The 21,835-nt window shown below is 38.6% G+C and overlaps 2 protein-coding genes across 6 annotated transcripts in view; both read right to left on the bottom strand.

The window, feature by feature from the left end:
• The window catches only part of FHL5 (four and a half LIM domains 5), an 84,335-nt gene extending 78,584 nt beyond the window's left edge, over window positions 1–5,751 (bottom strand). For 3 of the 4 annotated variants that reach the window (XM_054980007.1, XM_054980269.1, XM_054980183.1), the window contains exon 1: window positions 5,600–5,751. The gene's annotated coding sequence lies outside the window, so the exon portion shown is untranslated. Of the gene's footprint in view, window positions 1–1,388; window positions 1,401–5,599 lie in introns of those variants that run through there. The other variant, XM_054980095.1, reaches the window with a different exon arrangement.
• Window positions 5,752–8,785: 3,034 nt separating this feature from the next.
• Window positions 8,786–21,835, bottom strand: part of UFL1 (UFM1 specific ligase 1) — a 40,650-nt gene continuing 27,600 nt past the window's right edge. The window contains exons 15-19 of one of the 2 annotated variants that reach the window (XM_054970062.1): window positions 21,540–21,670; window positions 20,794–20,874; window positions 18,011–18,096; window positions 13,809–13,989; window positions 8,786–11,050 (exon numbers count right to left, since the gene is read on the bottom strand). In XM_054970062.1, coding sequence (XP_054826037.1) covers window positions 10,835–11,050; window positions 13,809–13,989; window positions 18,011–18,096; window positions 20,794–20,874; window positions 21,540–21,670 — 695 coding nt within the window. In that variant the 3' untranslated portion in view covers window positions 8,786–10,834. Of the gene's footprint in view, window positions 11,051–13,808; window positions 13,990–18,010; window positions 18,097–18,718; window positions 18,824–20,793; window positions 20,875–21,539; window positions 21,671–21,835 lie in introns of those variants that run through there. The other variant, XM_054970069.1, reaches the window with a different exon arrangement.

Genomic DNA, 21,835 nt, shown 5'->3' with positions numbered 1-21,835 from the left:
ACAGACTTAAAGAAGAACCATGGAAGACAATATTAAATGTTTTATAGTTCTATAATATTTATATATTACTGATAATAGGTAGCAGTACAAGAACTAAATGCAAAAAGATGAAACAAGATATTAAAATTATTCTATGAGGATCAGATATTTTAGACTGCTTCCTATTTTTGCATGGTTCTTGATTTGTCCATGTGATGATTCATGGAATACATAACAAAGAAAGTACTTTATATTGCTTGAACATTTGTTTATTTGTTCTTTCATACTGCTTTTCTCCTCATGGTGTTGACCTCACCATGGTGCCCTCAAGGCCCTCTCCCCACATTTTTGATATCAAAATGGATGGAGATCCACCCTAAGATACCCCCACTGAGACCTGTCTCTTTTGCACCCTAAGATACTCTGGCCTTCTGATCTCCATCCATTTTGATATCAAGGCAGTGCCTCTTGAGTAAGGCATACATTTCTCCAGGGACTTTCAAGAGGAAATAGCTTGAGTGCCTTGAATACTCCAGGGGTACATTAGTCAAGGATCTTTTATCTGACCCTCCAAAACTCCTCACACTCATGGCCATAAGTAATGCAGGACAGGCTCTCCAAATGTCCCCCACTATACAGACTTTTCTGGCAACTCAGTCAAGAGCCCAGGAAAGGCCATCAGCATACATCCTGGCCATTGGCAGCAGGTCTGAGCTATATTTGCCACCCAAACTAATTCAAATACCTGCTGCTGGTCACATCTCTTTCCCCATTACATTACCCTGGTACACTTAGTAAGACCCCTCTCAACATCCATGTGGTAAAAAGGTCTTACAAAGAGGTCTCCAAGCTTTTAAATGGCTTGACACCAAGTCCTTAAAAATTAATGTTTATATTTTAAAGATGACCTAGGCTTTTTTCTTCCTTCCAAAAGGTTTTGAACCTGGCTTTGTGAAATGCTGAAGAAGACCATCCAAAGATATATATATAAACTATGAAAATATATAACTGATATAGACTCTGCAGCTAAAAGTGAATGCATGACTAGTGGGAACTGTGAGGTTTTTTATTATATTCCCTCAGGGATTGTGGAATGTCAGAGAGGGGGAGTAGATAAGGAAGAAGAGGATAGAATGCTGATCTCACACCAAAAATAGCGACTACTTTATTTGGCACAAGCAGTGGAAAATTTCTCATCCCTATGCAGTTAAAATCTTTGCATTGAAGTGATTTGCTGTGATTCTAACTGCTCCAAAGCTCACTGTGCTCCAAACTGACAGAGTATCATCCATCAAAAACAATCCATAATTCAAATCAATGGGCCTCATGCACTCAATAATGTTACTCATTTATTTTGTGCCACAAAAAGAAATGTTTAGCAGATTCAGAAAATGATTTCATTGAAATACCTGTAGCCTTTGTTGGACATATCACCAAACCATAGCTTGGAGCTATATGACTGGATTCAGCATGAGCTTTGGATTAGGTCACTCCCTCTTCCCATGCAATGATCTCTATTCCTTCCTGGTTAAATCCAAATCAGCAAACAGTGGCTTGTGCTTGCTCTGTAAACCATTATCAATTCACAGGGTTGGATCAAAGCAACATCAGTTGAGTGGAGACTGAAGACTGGAGAATGGGACTGCCTCCCTTCCCTTTCCAGAAGGGTTAAATTTTTCTTCTGTGACTTTTTCCTCACTTTAAACAACTTACAGAACTAATTCAATTTGAAAAAGAGGTGTGTGTGTGAACCTCTCCATGCTACAACCTCAATGCCTACTACAACTATTGCTGTAATTTTTCAATAAAACATTAAAATATCACAATTTGTTGATGTTTGCTTATGTCTGCTTTAACAGAAACAGACATTATTTAAACACAGATATGCACAGACGTTTGTGCAAGAGATGAGTGCCAAAAGTACACAAGAGACCGCTGTCCTGAATGGATGAGTAATACTACAGACAATAATAATAGTTAACAAAGTAGGTACAGTAGAGGCGCATAATGACAACAGGGATTTGGGTTATGGAGAGTAGGCTTTTCGAGGGGAGGGGGCAATTTAATATTAATGTATGTGTAAGTGCTTTTTGGACTGTGCTATTAACCTTCCTCCCCTCAACATTTCTCTGCCTGTTTACCAAAATGGCACTACTTCATGGCAATCCATTCCTGCAATTAGTCCTAAAGTCAAACTTGAGTTTGTATCAGCAGAAGTTTTGTCTGTGTTGATTGCTATAGAATGTTAGGAGAAATTGAAGAGTCACTATAGACCCATTCAAAACTTTATAGTATGCCAGAAAGGGGATTCCTCAACATAATTAACATGCCTTTCCATGCTTGCAGTCAGTCTGCTGTCCCCAGTAGAAAATTAGAGACTAAAGCTGTTGAAATATATAATTTCCTGATTCTTTGATCCTAATATCTTGAAAAAAATAATTTTCCTAGAAGCTTCGATTTTATTTCTGGGTAAATCCATAGACTTGCTACTATGACTTTTATTGATCTGTAAGGTTAAGTGCAGTATCTCTGTCTGGTTCCTGAACACAATGAGAATACTGTGTGTTAGGGTTGCCAGCCTCCAGCTGGGGCCTGGATACCTTCATTACAACTAATCTCCAGACTATATGATCAGTTCCCCTGGAGAAAAAGGCGGGTGGACTTCATGGCATTACATCCCTTTTGAGTTCCCTCCCCAAACTCTGCCCCCTCAGTTCTCTAGGAATTTTCCAACCTGGAGTTAGCAACCCTAGTGGCTCCAAATAGGGCTGCCAGGTCTCCTGGTGAGGGCAGGGGATTCCCTGTCCCCACCTCCTGCCACTATTCACCTGCCACTGTTCCCACCTCCTGCCACTATTTGTATATGAAGGCACCATTGCTAGTAGCCATTGATGGACCTTTCCTCCATGAATCTGTCTAATCTATGCTTGCAGCCATTATTACCTCCACTGGCAAGGAATTCCACGATTTATTTACTTCTTGAGTAAAAAAGATTTCCTTTATCTGTCCTGAACCTATTTCCCAACAATTTCATTGGGTGTTGTTAAGTTCTAGTATTATGGGAGAGAGAACAAAATTTCCCTCTATCCACTTTCTGCATCCCATGTATAATTTTATAAATGTCTATCATGTCTTCTGTTAGCGGTCTTTTTTTTCCAGGAGTCTCCAGCCTGAGAGACTCCAGGATATACAGCCTTTGCGGATATCCCACAAAGCAGTTTTAGCACACTGTATAGCAGAAGGTATGCAAATGATTCTATTTTTTATATTTCCAGCTTATTTCGTGTTGATGAGATGTCTATATGCCATCAAAATCTACCTCCACCCCCCCACCCCGCACACACATTCAGTGACCTAAAGGGTAGAAGCTTGTGGGCCCACAGTCTGTCCATCACCCACTTCACTGAAAAGGCAACTTGATGTTTGCAGATGGAGACAGCATGGGATCTCCTTACCCTCTCATTGAAGTAAACAGAGAAACTGATATTCTCAAAGCTGTGTAGATACACACAGGCTGGTAGAATTAGTCACGCTCCACTAATAAAAAGTAAAAGTTATCCAAAGAAGCTAAGAAGGAGGTTCTAAACCACCGGGATGATCATATTACTTGAGACAAGATTTATTAATATCATCCTGGAAGGATGCAATTAAAAAAAAAAGAATTTAAAAGCTTCACTTTTTTTCTCATCAAGAAGCTTCAAGAACTGCACTGATCAAAGATGATCAGAGCCCTATTCAAACTGATTTTCTTTCATTAATACTGTCAAGTTAATATTTCCTCTACAATTTCTACAGATTGTGCAGCCCTAATTATAGTGATGTGTATAGCAGCACAATGAAATGACATACTGTTAGCAAAGCAACAGCATATTTAAAGATAAATTTGTTCCAGCCAGTTCTGGAAAAAATATTTTGAGAAACATCAACTAAATTGTACAATATAAGTGATAGAATAAACAGGCGGAAGCAAGCCAGACACCAGAGAATTGTTTTGTTACTGAGATTTATGGATAACTCCAGGAAAACTGAAGAATTTTGGAGGGCATACATACCACTGCAACATAAAGCATGCTTAACTAAATTTTCTTTACAGCAAAAGGAAAACCATTAGGATTTCATGTGGAAAATTGAACAGTATTATCTAAAATTGCATTTAGTTATGGGAAAGTTACCTATTTCTCATACGATTATACTATTGATACAAAAATAAAAAATAGGATTTATGGTACCTTCTTTGAATGAAATACCAGCATAAGCTTTTATCCTCTCTCCATCCTTATTATCAGTTTATATTAGCCTGTTACAGCAGAGAGAATGTGCAATAAATTAATTGTAAGACCAACTAACTTACTGTGGTATATACATTCCCATGCAAGCACCTATTTCATCAGAATATGGACACCATTTTATGAAACTAACTCCTAGTCTCCCCTACCCCCAATTCCTTATCTGACCTATTCCTTGAGCTGAATATCAACATGAAGAAGACAGTTTCAGTGCAGCAATAATCTCCATGTGCATAAATCCTGTTTCCAATTGTTACATATTGTGGAGAAAGTGTCTGGACACTGGGAGAATTCTGTATTCAAGAGACTCACTGCATTTCCTCACTAGAGGCTCTGTATTGCAGCGAATGTATTATTGAGTTGACTCTACCTTCTCAACAACCATTATTAAGTTCAAGCTCTGTCTCAGAAAGACTAAAAATATGCATTTTAAAAAAGGATTAAGTACTTTGAAGCATTAGTTTAATACCACAAAAGGGCTAACACCAAAAGTTACTACAAAAACTGACAGAGACAGTTATGTACTAGAATTCAAAGATCCATTTTAGGCAAGCCCAAGTGCTGTGATATCCAGTGAGTATTTCGATATACATTCCAATTCAAAGCATATTTACATATAAGTGAATGCCATTGAATTCAAAGGAATTTATTTCAAAATACGTGTGTTTCGGATTTCTTATGGCATAAGCTTTCACTGACGGTAGTCTGTTTACTCAGATGTATGGCAATGGTGCAAGAGATCTAAAAAGGAAGCGCAGACTTTGGAGCAAAAATCAGGCTAACGGAGCAAATGACTTGCCCTTAATCACAAAATAATCCTTTTACCAGAACATCACAGAGTAGCCTCTGGAATTCTTGTTGGCACAAATAAGCTTCCTTGGGGACTATTGCAAAAAACTAGGAAGAGAGTGCTTTTGCCTTGACAGCCAGAAAACAAAAAGTTGTACATTTGACAATTCTTATTCCCAAAAATCTATCTTGTTTTCTGCTTTTTATTGCTATTATAATTACTACTACTCACATGACCTTCCTGAGTGGGCATTAAGTTGTCCTGAAGGGCGGTATATAAATCGAACGTTATTATTATAACATCTAATACTAGCGAGTTTTTCTATATCTGGATGTATAAGATTTTATACATATTCTATTGTCTTTGGAATTTTTTTAAGCAAAAGTTTAAGATAAACAGGAAAATGTTCTGAGGACACAGGGAACTGAAATGAGCCATTAAGTTCTATCAGACAGGCTTCAAAATACTTCATATTACAGTGAACATTCTGGATATTAACAGGTACGTGTTTGAGAGTGGAAAAAAAGATTACTGCAGTACTCACATTTTGCTGCTAGTTGCTACTTGTGTCTTGTGCATCTAGACAAAGATTCTTGGGATGTTTTCACAAGATGAGGACATCCAATATAAAGAGATCAGCAGGATCCGTTTAGCCTCATGAGATTTTTATTTTGCGTAAGGCAACTGAGGTCCTGTCGTTTCCTTTAGATCTCAAACAGCTGGCTCCCTTATTTTGTCATATACAGCTTTCAAGTTTTAGTGGGATGTGGGATGTCCTTGGAGAGGTTTATGTTTCAGAAGGGAGGAGACATTCCAAAGATCTGAAAATGTTAGAAAAGAAACTACAGCTTGCAATATAGCCTTGCTCCTACAGCTTACCATGTAGTGGCTCAAATCATGTGGAGAGAAGGCCATCTGTAGTTGCTGGCCATGTAGTACACTATGTATTTCCCACAGAAAAAGGAAGAAGTGGGCTTGCAGACTGTGGTGCAAGATGAGTATCTTTCTGCAGTTACAACTGCCATGTGGTAAGTAGCTGGCAAATGGCTTTCAGTCAGTATCAAGCCAAACAGTATGAAATTACAGCTGTATAAAGTGAACTACAACTAGGAAAGCATAGACAAAATTCACTTGTTACTTTTTTATGGTCAATTTACGTATCAGATAGGCTAACTCTGAGACTTCCTCAAAGGTCTGGGGACACTATTCTGTTCACAGCTGGGCCATGCTTGTGTCAGTCTCAAGAGGTGATGTGGGCAAACAAACTTATTGGCCGAATCCACACTCACTCACTATCCGCTTATCTTGCGCAGTCATGGCAATCGGGTTCATTCCGCTACCATGCTGTGCCTCATCACATTCATCCTTCCAGTGCGTCTTCATGGTGCAATCATTTCTCCACACACCACTGAGTAAAGTGGGCGGGAGTGGGCGGTTCCATCCTCTGCCATCAGAATTGATGGCGCACATCACTTCCCTTTATTTTTTTTTTAAAAAAGGTCAATTTTCCAATATTCCGACTTTTAAGAAATGGCAATGTACCATCCCCCTCATCTTTGATTGGGTCATTTTTTCCTCATCACAGACCACTTCCTAACAATTGGCTGGTTGGTATGGTGGGCAAATTTGAAATTAGATTGTCACATTAAAGGCATTGTCCGGAAATTCTGCTGCTCAGAGTGGTTTTCTGCTTTTAGTAGTTAACAACATGGATGCTCAGAGTGTGATATTTGTGATGATGGCTCAGATTGTGGTTGGCATGCTTTGCAGCACAGCCATGAGACACCACGAGATGATGCATTCTGTCTTTCGCACATGGTAGAATCTCCCACCTGCGTCCTAAGCTTTCAGGAATATATTTGTTTTCCGCACCTGCCGTTTACTGGAGATGATCGTTGTGGGAAATACAAGATTGCTCAGCTTGTCTCTTTGCACTCTTAAAAATGGCGGGACACAGTAGGGAAATGGTCCCCGTGTGACACGCGCATGCTCTGGTGACTGTTTCTTTTCCCGTGCAAACCGCTGCTCACTACAGTTGGTTTACCGGTATACCGACCTTTGTGCACTGTGCAAAAAAAAATAAAAGGCAGGGAGAAAACGGATTTCTGCCACTATCACGTGGTTTGGAAGGAAGGCGCAATTGTGGTGCGGTGATGGCGGGGAACACGCGGAATGGGAAAGCGTGTGAGTATCTGCATGAACAGCGCACTGCTTGCGAAAAAAGCGTGGAAACGAAAAGGAAGTGTGGATTCGGCCGTTGTTAGAAACTCCACTTTCCACCACTTGCTTTGTTTTATCTCTAGAACTAATCTTTTTCATTTATTAGAAAAAAAATCCTTGTATAAAACCACCAGAACTTAATTATCTTCATATTCTAATACACAAAATGAGCAAGGTATTTTTTTTTCTTTTTGCTGAACTAGACAACCTTGTGTATTATAGATTAGATTGGTACCGCCCGCAATACTATTTATTTGGTTGTGTTCTCTGGGGGTTTCAGGCAATGATTTTTACTAGCCAGGGATATCTCAGATCCTGCTGCAGCAACATCCCAAAACAAGACATACATCTAATTATACCATTCTTTTCTTTGACGACAAAACAAAATTTCAAAAGTTAACTATTTACCACCATTATATGGTTTAATTGTTTCACTCAAGAACACTGGAAATGAAAGTTCTGTGAGAGTAACTAAGAGGTCTCTCTGACTAATATCAATGACCCTTGGAGGTTTAAATCAGTTTGAAACCAGGATTAGATTTTTTTAAATAAAAAAGCATAATGTAGGTGTGCCCGAATGCATATGAAATGCATCAAATAGCACCGCTTATAAATAACAGCAAAAGACCAGCAACTGACTAGCAAAATGTTTGAAAAACTTGTTATATACTTTTATTAAAAATATTTCATATTTCTGGTTTATATTTAATGGCAGGAAATGAAAAAACTCTAGTTCAACAAAAAACCAAATAATTTGACACGTTTCTTTTAAAATTGTAGAGTTGGAATATTTACTGCTGGCTTTATAAACGGCCAGCAGTTTTGTCGTATGTTGTTTGGTTGTGAATAGACAAACCTGACAGCAGTTATAAGCAGCTGCATATAAAGCTGAAGTTCCCAGTTAACAATATATGATGGGTGAGACAGGAATAGTAACTATATAGTAAAAACATTAATGTTTACGAAGTGGAGACAGTAAAACATGTGAAGTGAGACTTTTGCATGTAGCATCTAATGACATGGCAGGATATAGGTTTCTCTCCTCCTGCAACTTGCAAACTGTTTAGAATACAAGGAAATAGTCAACTGGATGAATAAGGAATCAGATGAATAAGGGAGGTCTGGTATCTCAGGGCCTATTACAAGGCTGGAGGGTTCAGGGAAATGCTGTGTAGTAAGTTTTTCAAATCATTACTATGCAGCTATCAATCATCTGTTTCTACCCAAATTCTGAAGATGGTAGGTAGAAAATGGATTATGGTAAGTGGAAAAGAGATAGCCACAATGTTAATACTGTAATTCAGTGATTACTTGTAATTAATGTTACACTATTAAAACAATTTTAACAGCAGGTAACTACAGCAACATCCTTTACACATTGGCCTTCAATCCCCCGATTACAGATTTAGTTCTAGGTATGTTTGGAGGTATGTTTTTAAACGGGCAGAGTCAATGGTTCTCAAATTTTATGTACCAAAAATTAACTTGACGAAAGAAATTCCAAGAAGAGTAACTTTTAAAAGTTTATTGGGACCGTATTTTCAGTGCTAAATTGAAGTTTTCAATAATTTTTAAAAACACAGTGCAAAGTCTTTGCTTTGGCAGGAAAAAAAGAAAAAACAGGAAAGTGGTAAGAGAGAAACAGTTTCAAGGAAAGCTAGGGCACTAGGATTGTGAGTGCAGGGTAGGGCTTCAGCAAGCTGATGGAAAACCAAAATAAGATTATGTAGAGGAAAAATCTAGGAATGCAGAGTGAGAAATGTGAAGAGTGCAATAAAGAGGAAGGGCAGCATGGAGAGGGATGTGATGTGTGTAGGAGGTAATGAGAAGAAAGGGGGAAGCCAAAAGATAGACATGCTGTGGCACCTATTCCTATCATGGTTTCAAGTTCAGTTCTTCTTCATCTTCAGAATCAGTAACTATGGCATACTGTCATTTCACCATCTACCTCAAAACCAGTATCAGTAAGCAACACCATAAATACAGAAGAAAATACAAAGCCTAGTTCATTATAGCAAAGAAGCTTAAAAAGAATAGTAGAAAGTGTCAAACAGCAATGCCTATCTTCAATCCAAATGCCTATAATTCAACCTAGATTTAATTTACATCTGTAAAAGGAATACATGTAATTACTGAAACAACAGTGACAGCTATAGAAAGGAGCTTGATTTGGAAAAATACAAACATCTAACTTGACAATTTTCCTCTATAAAGCAAATATTTTTAAAAGAGCTTATAACACACTTTTCTTCCAGAAATATTAAACTTGGTACCATTGATATGGTTACTATGATGAAGCTCTAAAGAACACAAGAGAAAAATAATAAACAATGTATGAGAATTAGCAGCTATGAGCTTTTTAAAAATGTCCCCTTAATAGGCCTATGACAACAAATCACACTTGTCCTTCAAGGAGTCTCATAAATAACTACTTTTAACTGCTTGTCAAACATCTTTTTTCTTGCACTAAGATTACAGACATATGCAAGTCATGAAAATAATCTTTAAAAATTTAAAATTAACTTCTTAAAAATTCAAGATGATAAATGAAATCTTTGCAAAAACAATTATATGGACTAAGATGCTATCCTAATTTTGGTCACTTTTTCTCTCAATGATGTGAAATTTGCTTTTGACATAAATTGATCTTTCCAAATACGATTAAACCTTCATACAGACCACTAACAAATAATTCTTGACAAAAACCTGCAGTTAGATTCCATTATATAGGTAAGGTGAGGGGAAACATCAAGTATCCTAGATGCTGACAATAAAAAATAAACTCATTTCACACATTCCACATAAGGGCAGCTCACAATCCTGCAGATATAGGAGCATTCTTAAGGAGATATAAAATAAATATAATTTACCAGAGCAAACATAGCCACCAGAATAGCCCAGACTAGCCTGAGCACATCAGAGCTAAGCAGAGTCAGCCATAGGTCAGTACTTGGCTGAGAAGCCACCAAGGAACACCATGGTTGTTACATAGAAGGTGGCAAAGGCAAACCCATTCTACTCATCTCTTGCCTTGAAAACCCCATGATGGGTCACTGTCAGTTGCAATTTGATGGCACTTTATTATGACGACTATGATTCTAGCAAACTCCTTTGGTATAGAAAAGCGTAGTCAAGTTTCAAATAGTTCCGTGAAATATGAAAGCTTAAAGTAACAATATGCAAGCCAAGTTGATTCAACAGAAGGTTTTTTACGTTGGTAACCGTGTCTGTCCCTTCAGATTAACGCTGTAACTCCTCTAAATAACTGAGAACACTTAACTAAAAGAAAATTAAACAAATATTTCTTCGGTCTTCCTATTTTAAGATTATTTTGAAAATGTAGAAAACAAGTGTTGCTGCTGTTATTTTGCAATGTATTCAACAAGCAGTATTAAGAAATACTTAAGTTAAAACACACTCCTAATTCACCAGCAGCAGCTGAAAGCAGTTTTCAAAAGCCAAGGCTATTTCAAGCATCATAAACAAAGTGAACATCTTAATTTTTGTCATAAAAATACTCTGACTCTTTAAAAAGCCTGAATATGTTTTATTAAGCCTATCATTCCTCTGTTACAGATGATTTTCTAGGACGGAGAACAAGATCTTTGATTGAGGCAGTGAGTTCCTGGAGTTCTTTTCGGATTGCTTCTACGTTCTCTTCCACCTCCAGGTTATTATCCACTGAATCATCATCCCCTTGCCCAATCTTCTTATTTTGGCTTATCAGCTGCTTCACTACTAATCCCTGGTATCTGACAAGAGAAGAATGCTGATCCTGGCCAAAACAAACAAACAACGGAAATAGTTAGTAAAGCAGCAGTTCAGATAATTGAAAAGCGACAGATAGTACATTTAAAATAGGGAAGAGCATGCAGGGAGAAAGAACTACCTAGACTGGACTAACTCTGGTTAGGATTGCACTGTTTGTCTTTCTATGTAATCAAACTGAGCAATGCCATCTGTAATGCTTGATTTAATTTTTGTTACGTGTTTTTATTACAGTATTATTTTGGCAACTATTATAGGAAGGCTATTACACTAGAGAAATATTGTATAGCAAGGAAGAGAGTCAACCTAGTTTACAATACATAAAATATACAGCAAGACAATTTTCACCAAACATCTGCTTATTTAACAAATTGTAAGATGCTATACTTCCGGGTGTTTAGCAAACATTTAGCGCAATGCCAGGACGCGCCAAAGGTGTGTGGATTTGTCCTATGTTTTCTAGTTACACATCAGTGTAGATCATGAAGCAATGTAGAGTAACAAGGCTAAAAGAAAAACAGATTTGCATTTTTGTGTAAGAACATGGACAGCAAACTTGTTTACATTGTGATGAGTTTTCCGAATTCTACAAGCCTGATTTAAGCTAAATGGATTATCTTCTCTGAGAAAGAGATACGTCAGATTAATTGCATACTATATATTTCCTCCTATATTGTCCTTAATCCTTCATCAGGAGGATACCAAGTTTTACATAGTTTAATGGACTCACCCTTTATATTTGACAATTATTTTGAGTCCTGTTTGATTTGGAAACAGCAGAATATGTATTTTAAAAATAAATAAAATGGGTGCATATAATGCTGGGACTAGAGGAACAGGGACACTGGCTTCAATTTGATGGAAGCCAACAGGAAAAAGGGAGGCATCCAGAGAAAAAGTATAGTGACATTAAAAAAAAAAAGGTAAAGTGTGCAAGCACTGAGTCATTACTGACCCATGGGGGGGATGTCACATCACATTTTCTTGGCAGACTTTTTACAGGGTGGTTTGCCATTGCCTTCCCCAGTCATCTACACTTTACCCTCAGGAAACTGGGTACTCATTTTACCAACTTTGGAAGGATGGAAGGCTGAGTCAACCTTGAGTCAGCTACCTGAACCCGGCTTCTGCAAAGATCGAACTCAGGTCGTGAGCAGAGCTTGGGCTGCAGTACTGTAGCTTACCACTCTGCGCCATGGGATAATATATCTTGTTTGGAATATGAGGAATTCATTTCTGAAGACAGGTTTAAAGTAACAATAATATGGTCAAACTAGATAACTTATCCCAATTTATTCCAATTACAGTTTCCTATGAATGAAAGACAACAATTCATTTTTTTTTAAACAGGAGGAGGCCTAATGTGGTTAGGAAGGCTCCAACTCTCCTGGGCTTTCTGCAAACTATGCAAAACTGAATTATTCTGGAGGGTTTTTCAACACAGGTAGGAGGGCAGTATAGTAAGGGAATGGGTTAGAAAGACACTTTGTTAAAGGAATAGGAACTATAGACTATAACACTGTCCATTGTTATGTGTAAACACCTACTAGGTAATGTTTGCATTGTTTAACATGTTATATTTTAATTCTGTATCAGATTTCTGTAAACCAAACTCTGTTTATTGGATGCCCCAGCTGTTCACTGTATTTATTTGAACTGTGTAACGTACCTTGAATCTCATAAGAAAGGAGGACTATAAATAATGTAAATAAATAAAAATTTGTACGTTTCTTTTAAGGTTGGACAGTAGTTCAAAAATGGGAATATCTCATGTATGGTGGCAAAACATATGCCACAGACTTAAGAATGTTTTAAATAAAACTGAAATTAAATTTTGAAAAAATGGAATTCAGCAAATCTTGGGGATTCTACAATTTGGAGTTTGATTTCAAAACTAAAACTAGATTCTAAGGTTAGCCAAATGAATTTTATATGAATAACTATTTCAGCTTTCTTTTCCAGCCAGTCAAGGAAGTTTTACAGTTAAATGAATGGTTATTACTGACTGTCTAGCTCAGATAATCCAAAATGTTGAGTGTCCCTATAAAATAATGTTACCAAAAGGTGATGACAAAGATTTTATATTTGCTGCCTATCCACAATCAGCATTTTCAAAGAAAAATATTTTGTGACATATTCATTTCAACTCTACTTTTAACAGCTGTGAATTTTCTTGTAAGATTTTTTATCTCTTCATAGAATGATAATCTCCAGGTTTCCATGGGATAGTCTAATCACGTTTTACGTTAGAAATCTAACTGAAGAGTTAGACTATCTTGAATCCTGCACATCTGGACACTCTAAAATTTGTATTCTTGTAACGTAATTAGTGAGAAAAATTTGAATCTGACTAAATGACACGAGAGGAGGAAGGCTGTATTTTCAAATTAAGGTGGTCAATAAAATGGTGTTCCTCATTTAAAACAGCCCACACCAAACAGAGAAAATATTAATTGGTTAATATTAAGTACAGCATCATGGTAAGACGCTTTTAAAATTCAGTGTACTATCTGCCCAATTCATCTCCCAAAATTATTTTATTGCTGTTACCCAACCAAATTCCCCATACTTGATTTATTATAGGTCTATTATTGGGGGGCGGGGGGGGGGCAAAGAGGAGGGTAGATATCAAACCAAAGAAACAAATGCAAAGCTTCAGTTATTCAAAAAGTAAAGGCAAATATGTTCCTTTTGCAAAGAGGAAAATAGATTATGGAGTGGAAGCTACAGTTTTAAAAGCTTCTGTTGGTCTCCACTATAAATACCTCTGGGATCTTTGTATTTAAGAAAATAATGATCTGCGGTACACATCTTCCTGGTGCGTGAAGCATGCAATGAGTACAGAACTGGAACAGCAAGACTGATGTCAGATGGAGGACAAGGGCTGGATCTTCTGTGACTTTCAGCTGTTCAGTCAGAGCTTGTCTGTGTTGGAACAGGATTTGCCTACAAAGCAGAAAGCACGCTTAAAACAGGCTTTCACCAATTGCACTACCTGCAGATTTGGAATAGTAGTAAACACCCTGATGAGATAACATTGTCTAGCAGACACACTGGACTTGAACCTTGGGCACCACAGCTGAAAATGCAGCTTTCCAGTATGCTTTTTTACTGGGCAGCATTCAACAAGAAGCTCTCTCACTCATGCTCACATTCCCCCAGTTTTATAACAGTGACAACAACCACTTACTCTTGCACCGTAAAAAGAACCACAAAGAATATTTACTGATTCTAAACTGTCAAGAACCATGGCTGTTACCAAATGCATTATTACTAGCCCATATATTACTCTAAATACTTTTGAGCTGCAATGATGTCAAGGCCAGATGGGTAGGTGCATTAGTCTATTGCGGCAAAACTAAACAGGATTCCAGTGGCACCTTCACTGGGTGCAGGGGCTCAGACTCACCAGATCTTACACCATTATGAATGCTGCCAAGCCTTTAAGGTGCCACTGGACTCCTGTTTAATGATGTTAAGAGGTCCTATTGATCTGGAACATCTGGCTATAAGGGCAGTATTGCAATTCAGTGTCCAGCTGATGCTGAGGAATACTCCATAAAGAGTCTATGACCAAGATGCATTACACACGCTGGTGCAGTCTCCTGGCTAGAGATGAATCTTTAATTCTTCAACTACTCTTAAGTAGACTAATTCTTACCATTCCAGCACAACTGATCAATCACAGCAGAAGCTGTTGTAAAGCCAATTTTTCAGAGAACAAATATGTGCTAAACCCAGCTGAAATATCTGTTCATGATTTTTGCAATTTGTTTAAGCAAGCCACCTATTTCTCTTAGCCTCTAATTTAGTACCCATAAACAGCAACTTTTATGCATCATTACTGAAGTACTTAACACACTTGTATGATGGAGATTTGCACCCTGTTGAGACAGCTTAATTTTGTTTTTGCTCTCCCATATGCATTTGCAAACTAGGGAGTTCATAGCTTAAGATCAAGGTCCTACTAAGTGGCTTGGCATATATGGAAAGAAAGGAACATCTAAATGAGGCTGAATAAGAGACAGATCGTGGCTGGATACTAACAAAGAAGAATAAGTTAATAAGAACAGAAGTGGAAAACTGCCTTTTCTGGAAAAAGTAGTTTGCATTGAAATAGAGATCAACTGCCTACCTAGTTACTCCCCCGCTCTCATCATTTTGGCTCCCAACCCCTAGGTGTAACCTTGAGATCTCCCAGAATTACAACTGATCTCCAGACTACAGAGATCATCTGGAGAAAATGACTGCTTTGGAGGGGGCTGAAGCCTTGCCTTTCCTGAAACCCTGCCCTCCCTAGGCTCCACCCCCAAATCTCCAGGAATTCCCAATCTGAAGCAGGCAACCCTATCTCTCACAGTTATGGGAGTATTCTTATCATCAATAGCAACTACTTTAACAAGTATGCCAAACCATAGTGAGCTGAGCCATTATTCTGAAAGCAACCCGCTCCCCCCTCCCCCCAGCCCACTGATGTTCACTGCAATTTCTTTTTGTCCTTAAGATGGCAGCTGAGACCTCAAACGCTAATGCTCTAGCTTGGTTTACCGCACAAAAAGAGTGTGGGATTTTCACTGGCCAGCACTTACGGAGGCATACTGAATTACATGCAGAGGCCTGTACTATGTGGCTATAGAGGGAGGCTAACAGAGTGACTACAAACTTGATAGTTATGGGAATACTCTTACCACCAATAGCAACTACTTTAACTATCTGTTCTGGCCCTCCCTCTTTTAAGTTGGAGGCAGAGGGAAAAGAAGATTGGAATGCTCTGGACAGTAAGAAATGGGAGGGAAGAAGAGAAATTAATAAAATAATTGGGAGTTCAATTAATTGTAAGAAAATACATTTGTGGGATCTGGGGGCAACTATAATTTTTTTAAGGGAAGAAAAGATGGAGTTTGTTGTTTGGGGCTTAGAATGCACTTCTGATTTGTATCCAGCTTATGACTAACTGCCAAGTTCAATTCTCCACAAACACAGTATCACTAGTTCACCAATAATTACAGCTGCAATAATAATTATTATTATAATTGGTGTAATTACAGCAGCAATCATTATAATTCTTATTTATAAGAGCATAAAGTGCCTCAAAGATTTAAGTACAATACAAAAATTAAAGATACAACAATAGGCCCTACTTGCTAAGAATAAAAAAGAGGAAAGGAAATGAGACACACAAAAAAGGGAATGAAGTGGTATAGGCCTGTGTAAATAAAACACATCTTCTGGTGCACCTTTAAAAACACAGAGAGAGAGCAGTGAAACATCCAGTGGCACGGTATTCAACAGATATGACATCGAGCATGCCAGATGTCTTAAGGATATATAAACATTGTAGCAATCTCAATTCTTAGATACAATGACCCGAATGTTTTGGAAGTTATTGCAGTAAATCAGCAGAAGGCAACTAATAACAGTTAGAGATCTTACTATTGACCTCATACCTCCTTATGATTGATTTTTCACAAAAATAACATGAGCATACACAATGAGCCTTTAGTGCAGCTCTTTGGAAGATATTCCATTAACTAAGTGGACACTTTCCATTTTGGGTATTCCAATCTGCTCCATGGCAACCAAATGTCTCAGCCAGGATTCTAATATGCATTTCACAGATACAAATAGATGCATAGATATTTATAGTATAGGATTACTTACACACACACACACACACAGAAAAAATAGAGAGAGAGCAAGAGAGAGAAACCATAAATGGAAAAGGTAGGTGTGATAGGTCCAATTTTGTCTGTCCCAGTGAACCACTAATGAAACTGGATGGAATGCTGGGGCTGGTGGCAGTTGTGATCCATTAGAACAGTTAGAAGAAGGGAGAAAGAATTTAGGCTGCTGAGGAAGCAGCAGAGATACCTGTTGTGTCGTATTGTATTGTAACCACTCCTCTTCAGGGAGTGTGGGGATTATAAACTTACATCTTAAGAACAATGTACCCATGTATTTGAATCACTCACTCCTAAACTGTTAATCTTGTAAATAAAAGTTATTTCCCCCCTCTCTTTTAACTCTGGGTGGCCAGAAGTTGTTGGGCTTAGGGAAACGCACACAAAAACACACTTCAATCTGGTCACAACCAAGGAGTTTGATGAATTAAATGATGGCAGCATATATGGGAAATTCATATTGAGTTCTCTTACTCCAACAGCTTTAGGTATTCAGCTGGATGAGAGGTAGTAAATATAGGCATCTAACTTGCTGTCTAGTAAAGTTCCATGGGAAAGGGGGCCCTGTGTGTATTTGAGTTAGAGTTCTCTGCCTAACTAGACAGGTGGTGAATTGTGACTGTCCTGAACTGCCTGTGTAGCCCAGAACCAGAGAAGGGCAGTTCAAACCAGGTGGCAGTGGGATGCGGAGGGGCTCACAGTGAGTAAGAAAGCTTAACCAAAATCCCAATTACATGCTATAAATTTGAGACTTACAGGTCACTGATTGGCTTGGTATCCTGCAGCAGTGCCATGCACAAAGTAGAAAACAAGCGGCTTACTATTTTGGTGCTCAGATCCCACTGATATACTCAGTTCACAGGGTCCACCTAGACTAATGCCATTTTCCATCCACAGCTATTGTCAGCCAAATCCTTCCGGGAAACTTACAAAAAACATAATGGCAAAGGAGCATCTTGGTTTGCATTCAGCACAGAGTATTAGAGACAGACTGCGTCTAAACTTAAAGATTCCATTCAGTTATACAGCTGATAATAAAGAATTCTATGAATGGATCTGGTCAAGGAGTTAGGAACAGCTTTGGACAAGCGGTGCTGAGGGAAGTTGTGATGGGAATGGTTCATCAACAAGGGGGACGACAAGACATGTAGAACACATACTTTTGGGGGCAGCCACCACTGATTATCATACTTTGGCAGAATCAGGGATAACCCTCTAATACAAAACCAGAGAAATTGCTCCTATCCTAAAAACCCTAAGCAAAAATTGAATTGCAGGAAAAGTACCTTTCTTTCTTCTTATCCCCCCTTTTCACCATAATACCACAAGCTTCGGTTGCAGCATCAAGAGCAGAAACAAATTCTTCTAGACTCTTAAAAAAACAACAAAACATACTTAGACCTTCATGTCCTTTACACTCACACCAATTCAAATTCTGGTAATTTACCCAGCAGCACTTTAAAGGTTTCCTTCATGCAGAAATAGAGTCACCCCTCTAACAGAGTAATATACTTCTAAAACAGAGGGGATGTGGTAGTTTCCAGCACTGTGTACTTTATGGTCCAATAATGTTTTTCCAAGTATTTTGGAAAATACTTTCAATTAGTGTTAATGGCTGTGGCTGCTTTCTGTCCTTTCCACAGTAAAAGATGGCAAACAACAAAGGAGAATGTCCACACAGACATGTGAAGGAGCTGCAATTTGCTCTGCGCTAACCACAAGTCCCAAAACTTGAAAGCTCCTTTTAACATATTTCTTTTTCTTCCTGCCCAGTATCCATTATAAGGAGCATTTCCTATTCCTGTAATAAAAACTCAACTAATGCCTCATCTACACAGCTAGTAGAATGAGGCAGTAGAATGAGGTATACTCCTTCAGACTACAAGTGAGGAGAATCACATTTTTAGTACTGGCGAGAGGGGATTCTAGCTGAACTTCTGACATGCTGTACTAGTTTTCTACTTTTAGATATTGTTAATGTAGGGATCTTTGATAGATTTCATCCCCCACCTGCAGTTTGAAGTAGTGAAGTCCATTCTACCACTTCAGAAGTCTGCCAGTGCATTACCACTTCGTTTTGCTGCATGTCTTGACCAGGCCTAAGTCAAACAGGTACAGCAACGTTGTAAGAGAGAATACTGGGACCCAAGCATTATTTTTGGAGGGCCAGTACAAAACTGTAAAACAGGCCTGCCTGCATACACCAACACCATAGTCCTTCAGCCCATACATAAAATCCCACGAGCCGTAAAAAGTTTGTTTTAGTTATAAAATTACTATTACATATTCAACATTTCTGAAAAATACAGGCTTTTGCAACTTCTGTTTAACAGTAACACCCAGCCTGAGAGGCCTACAAGTTTGTTAACTATTTTGTAATTTTTTGGTCACTAAAAAGGGATAAATCAAAAAATAGTGGACCAATATTCCTGAAAAGATTAGGCCAAATAACTTAAAATGTTATTTGCTTGGCCCTTTTCATTGCAAAAATCAACTAGTCCCCTCCCCAGTCAATTACTTTTGCAAGTTCACACTCAATAGACAGGATGGCTAGGTTGCTTAACTGCTCTTGCCTCATTGTAGAACTCTGGCAGTTTTTGATGAGCGCTAGCTTGCTGAAACGTCTTTCCGCGTCACTGGAAGGGTTGCCAGGTCCTCCCTGGCAATCAGTGTGTATGTGTGGGGACTTACTGGGCCACAGGAAGGCTCATGTCACTGGCAATGTGCTGATGTTACTCCTGTGTGCCTAGAACTGATGTCAGTGGGCTGCTGACAGTGGATGCTGGGGACAATTTGGTATTTGGGGAAAACAGAAAAGTGTCCCCGGCTGTTCCCAGTGATGCTCCAATGCCACTTCTGGGCACAGGAGTGAGGTCAGTGTGTTGAGATGCTGCTGATCCTCCTACCCCATTTCTTCCCCCACCCCCAGCCATGCCAGCTAGTTGAGCGGCGGTGGGCAGTGCCCACTGGGGGTGGGGGATCTCCCACCCTGACCAGGGGAATGGTAAGCCTGGTCACTGACAGCGTGCAAAGAACCTGTAGGGCTATGCACATTTCATTAGTTCCTGTACTGCTGTCTGAATAGAGAAAGGCCTTGTTTGATTTGAGAGACCAAAGCATAGATGTGTTTCCTTCTGTTTCTTTTGTTCCCCCTTTTTAAAACCTCCTTACGTTTAAGGCTGCCATATTTGTATTTATAGCTGCCATCACACAAGGCAGCATGGTGCACGTGTGTTCATAAGAGAATTACCCACTTACATATATTTTGTGCCTGCAAATTCTACTAAAAGCAGAAGCACTAGCTCCCACGGTCTTATGGTGCTTTGCCTTGCCTTTTCCACCAGGTGTCCCTCCCTTGCTTGTGCAAAAGGAACTCTGGGGTTCTTGATATGATATGATAGCCTCAGGAGGCCCAGAATTTCAGAACGTTGCTTGAGACTACTGCTCTTAACAGTACTTTTGATTAGCTCCAGCCCATCTTCCAAGACATCTGGACAACAAGGAAATACATTTTTATAAATGTCCTCCTGCAGCTTATCCTCATTTTTTCCCATTTGGTAATGGGCATTGTAGCCTAGGCTGGGCTCCTCTAGAGCTCTGGGCCCCAGTAAGTGTACCACCCTCCCAACGTGGAAAGTACCTGAATGTTCAATGCCACTTCCTATGGTTGAAAGAAAGGACAATAGTAGGAATTGCCTTTGAGTTCTATTTCATCTATTTGTTTGAACTTCATGTCGAATAGCTGAATTTCGGTTGTTCACTATGAGATTTTCTACCAAGATTTTACCTAAACTCATAATATGAAGCATGTGATATGAGGAATTATCATTTCTCTCTATAAAACACACACACTCACACCTTCGTTTTTTTGTAGCTAGCTATGAGTAAAGCGCTCATTAAATGTCACTTAATGCAATGAACTTAAAATAGCTCTTAAGCTTGTTTAGCTAATTAGTCTACTCCATTGTGAAACTGATTATAAAGGAAATAATTTAAGAATATAAAATCCTGTAATAAACCTAGAACAATTAACAGAATAAACTTCTGCTATTTTATTAATGGAAGTTACCTTGCCATTCAGAGAAATGTGGAGCTTTGTTAAAGGACCTCTCGTCTCTTCATGCAATGTACTTAATATCTTCTTTCTCGCCTATCAGTGTTGGGAGAAGGATGGAAAACATTGAAAATAATATTTGTAGTGCATATAAATAATAATTTTGGAGCTCAAAATAAACAATAATGAAATCCATTCAAGAGATCATGGCATTGATGATATCCTGGTCCTCTGCAGGCCTTCTCCCTGAACCTCTCTCATCTCTTTCTCCCAACACATAACTTTGATCTTATCTCCTGATACTACATATCTGAAGGCATGTAAGCCTAACACATCGAATGGAATTCAATTCAGCCACTGGATACAGCTGGCGAATGAAGGCCCACAGCCAGGGGACCTAATGACAGACAGAAGTAAATGCAGAACAGCATGGACACTTGAGGAAAAGTGCCTGCTTACATTTTACTTAGCAATTGCTTATATGCTCTTTCTTTTATATACACAAATAAAAATGCTAGAAACAGCCTTTAAAAAAAAATTAAGCTGAGCATTTACTGAAAAGACTTGGAATAGCTCCATGAGGCCTGTGGCTATATGCAGATGGCTGGCAAAAGCACACGTGCCTTACAAGACTTGAGATCAATAGTCTGGAAATGAAAGATTGCAAGCCAACATGTTAAGAAAACCACGACACAAGCTGGGAATCAAGAAACATCACAAAGTTATTGCTATCAAGAGGACAGAAAATGGTATTAATATACCTCACTGGTAATATCAGTGTAGTCTTCTGCTGCCATCATTACATCAGCAGCAAGGAAGTTAAATATCAGATTAGTGAGGTCTGTACAAACAGTCTTCAGCATGTGTTTGGCAATGTTCGTTTGTGTTTCATCTGCAGAACAGAATGGGAAGCCAGCACATTTATGTTTGCAAATTCACTCTGGTATCAGTTCATAATAATTACGTGACTATACCCAGCAAGATTTCTACACACCATAATACAGAAACTTCCATTCCAACTGCTTTTACAAGCATTTGTGATTCCAAAAAGCATAAA

The sequence above is a fragment of the Eublepharis macularius genome, chromosome 1 (genome assembly GCF_028583425.1).
Source record: "Eublepharis macularius isolate TG4126 chromosome 1, MPM_Emac_v1.0, whole genome shotgun sequence".
Taxonomy (NCBI): domain Eukaryota; kingdom Metazoa; phylum Chordata; class Lepidosauria; order Squamata; family Eublepharidae; genus Eublepharis; species Eublepharis macularius.
This window is presented reverse-complemented; position numbering and strand designations above follow the sequence as displayed.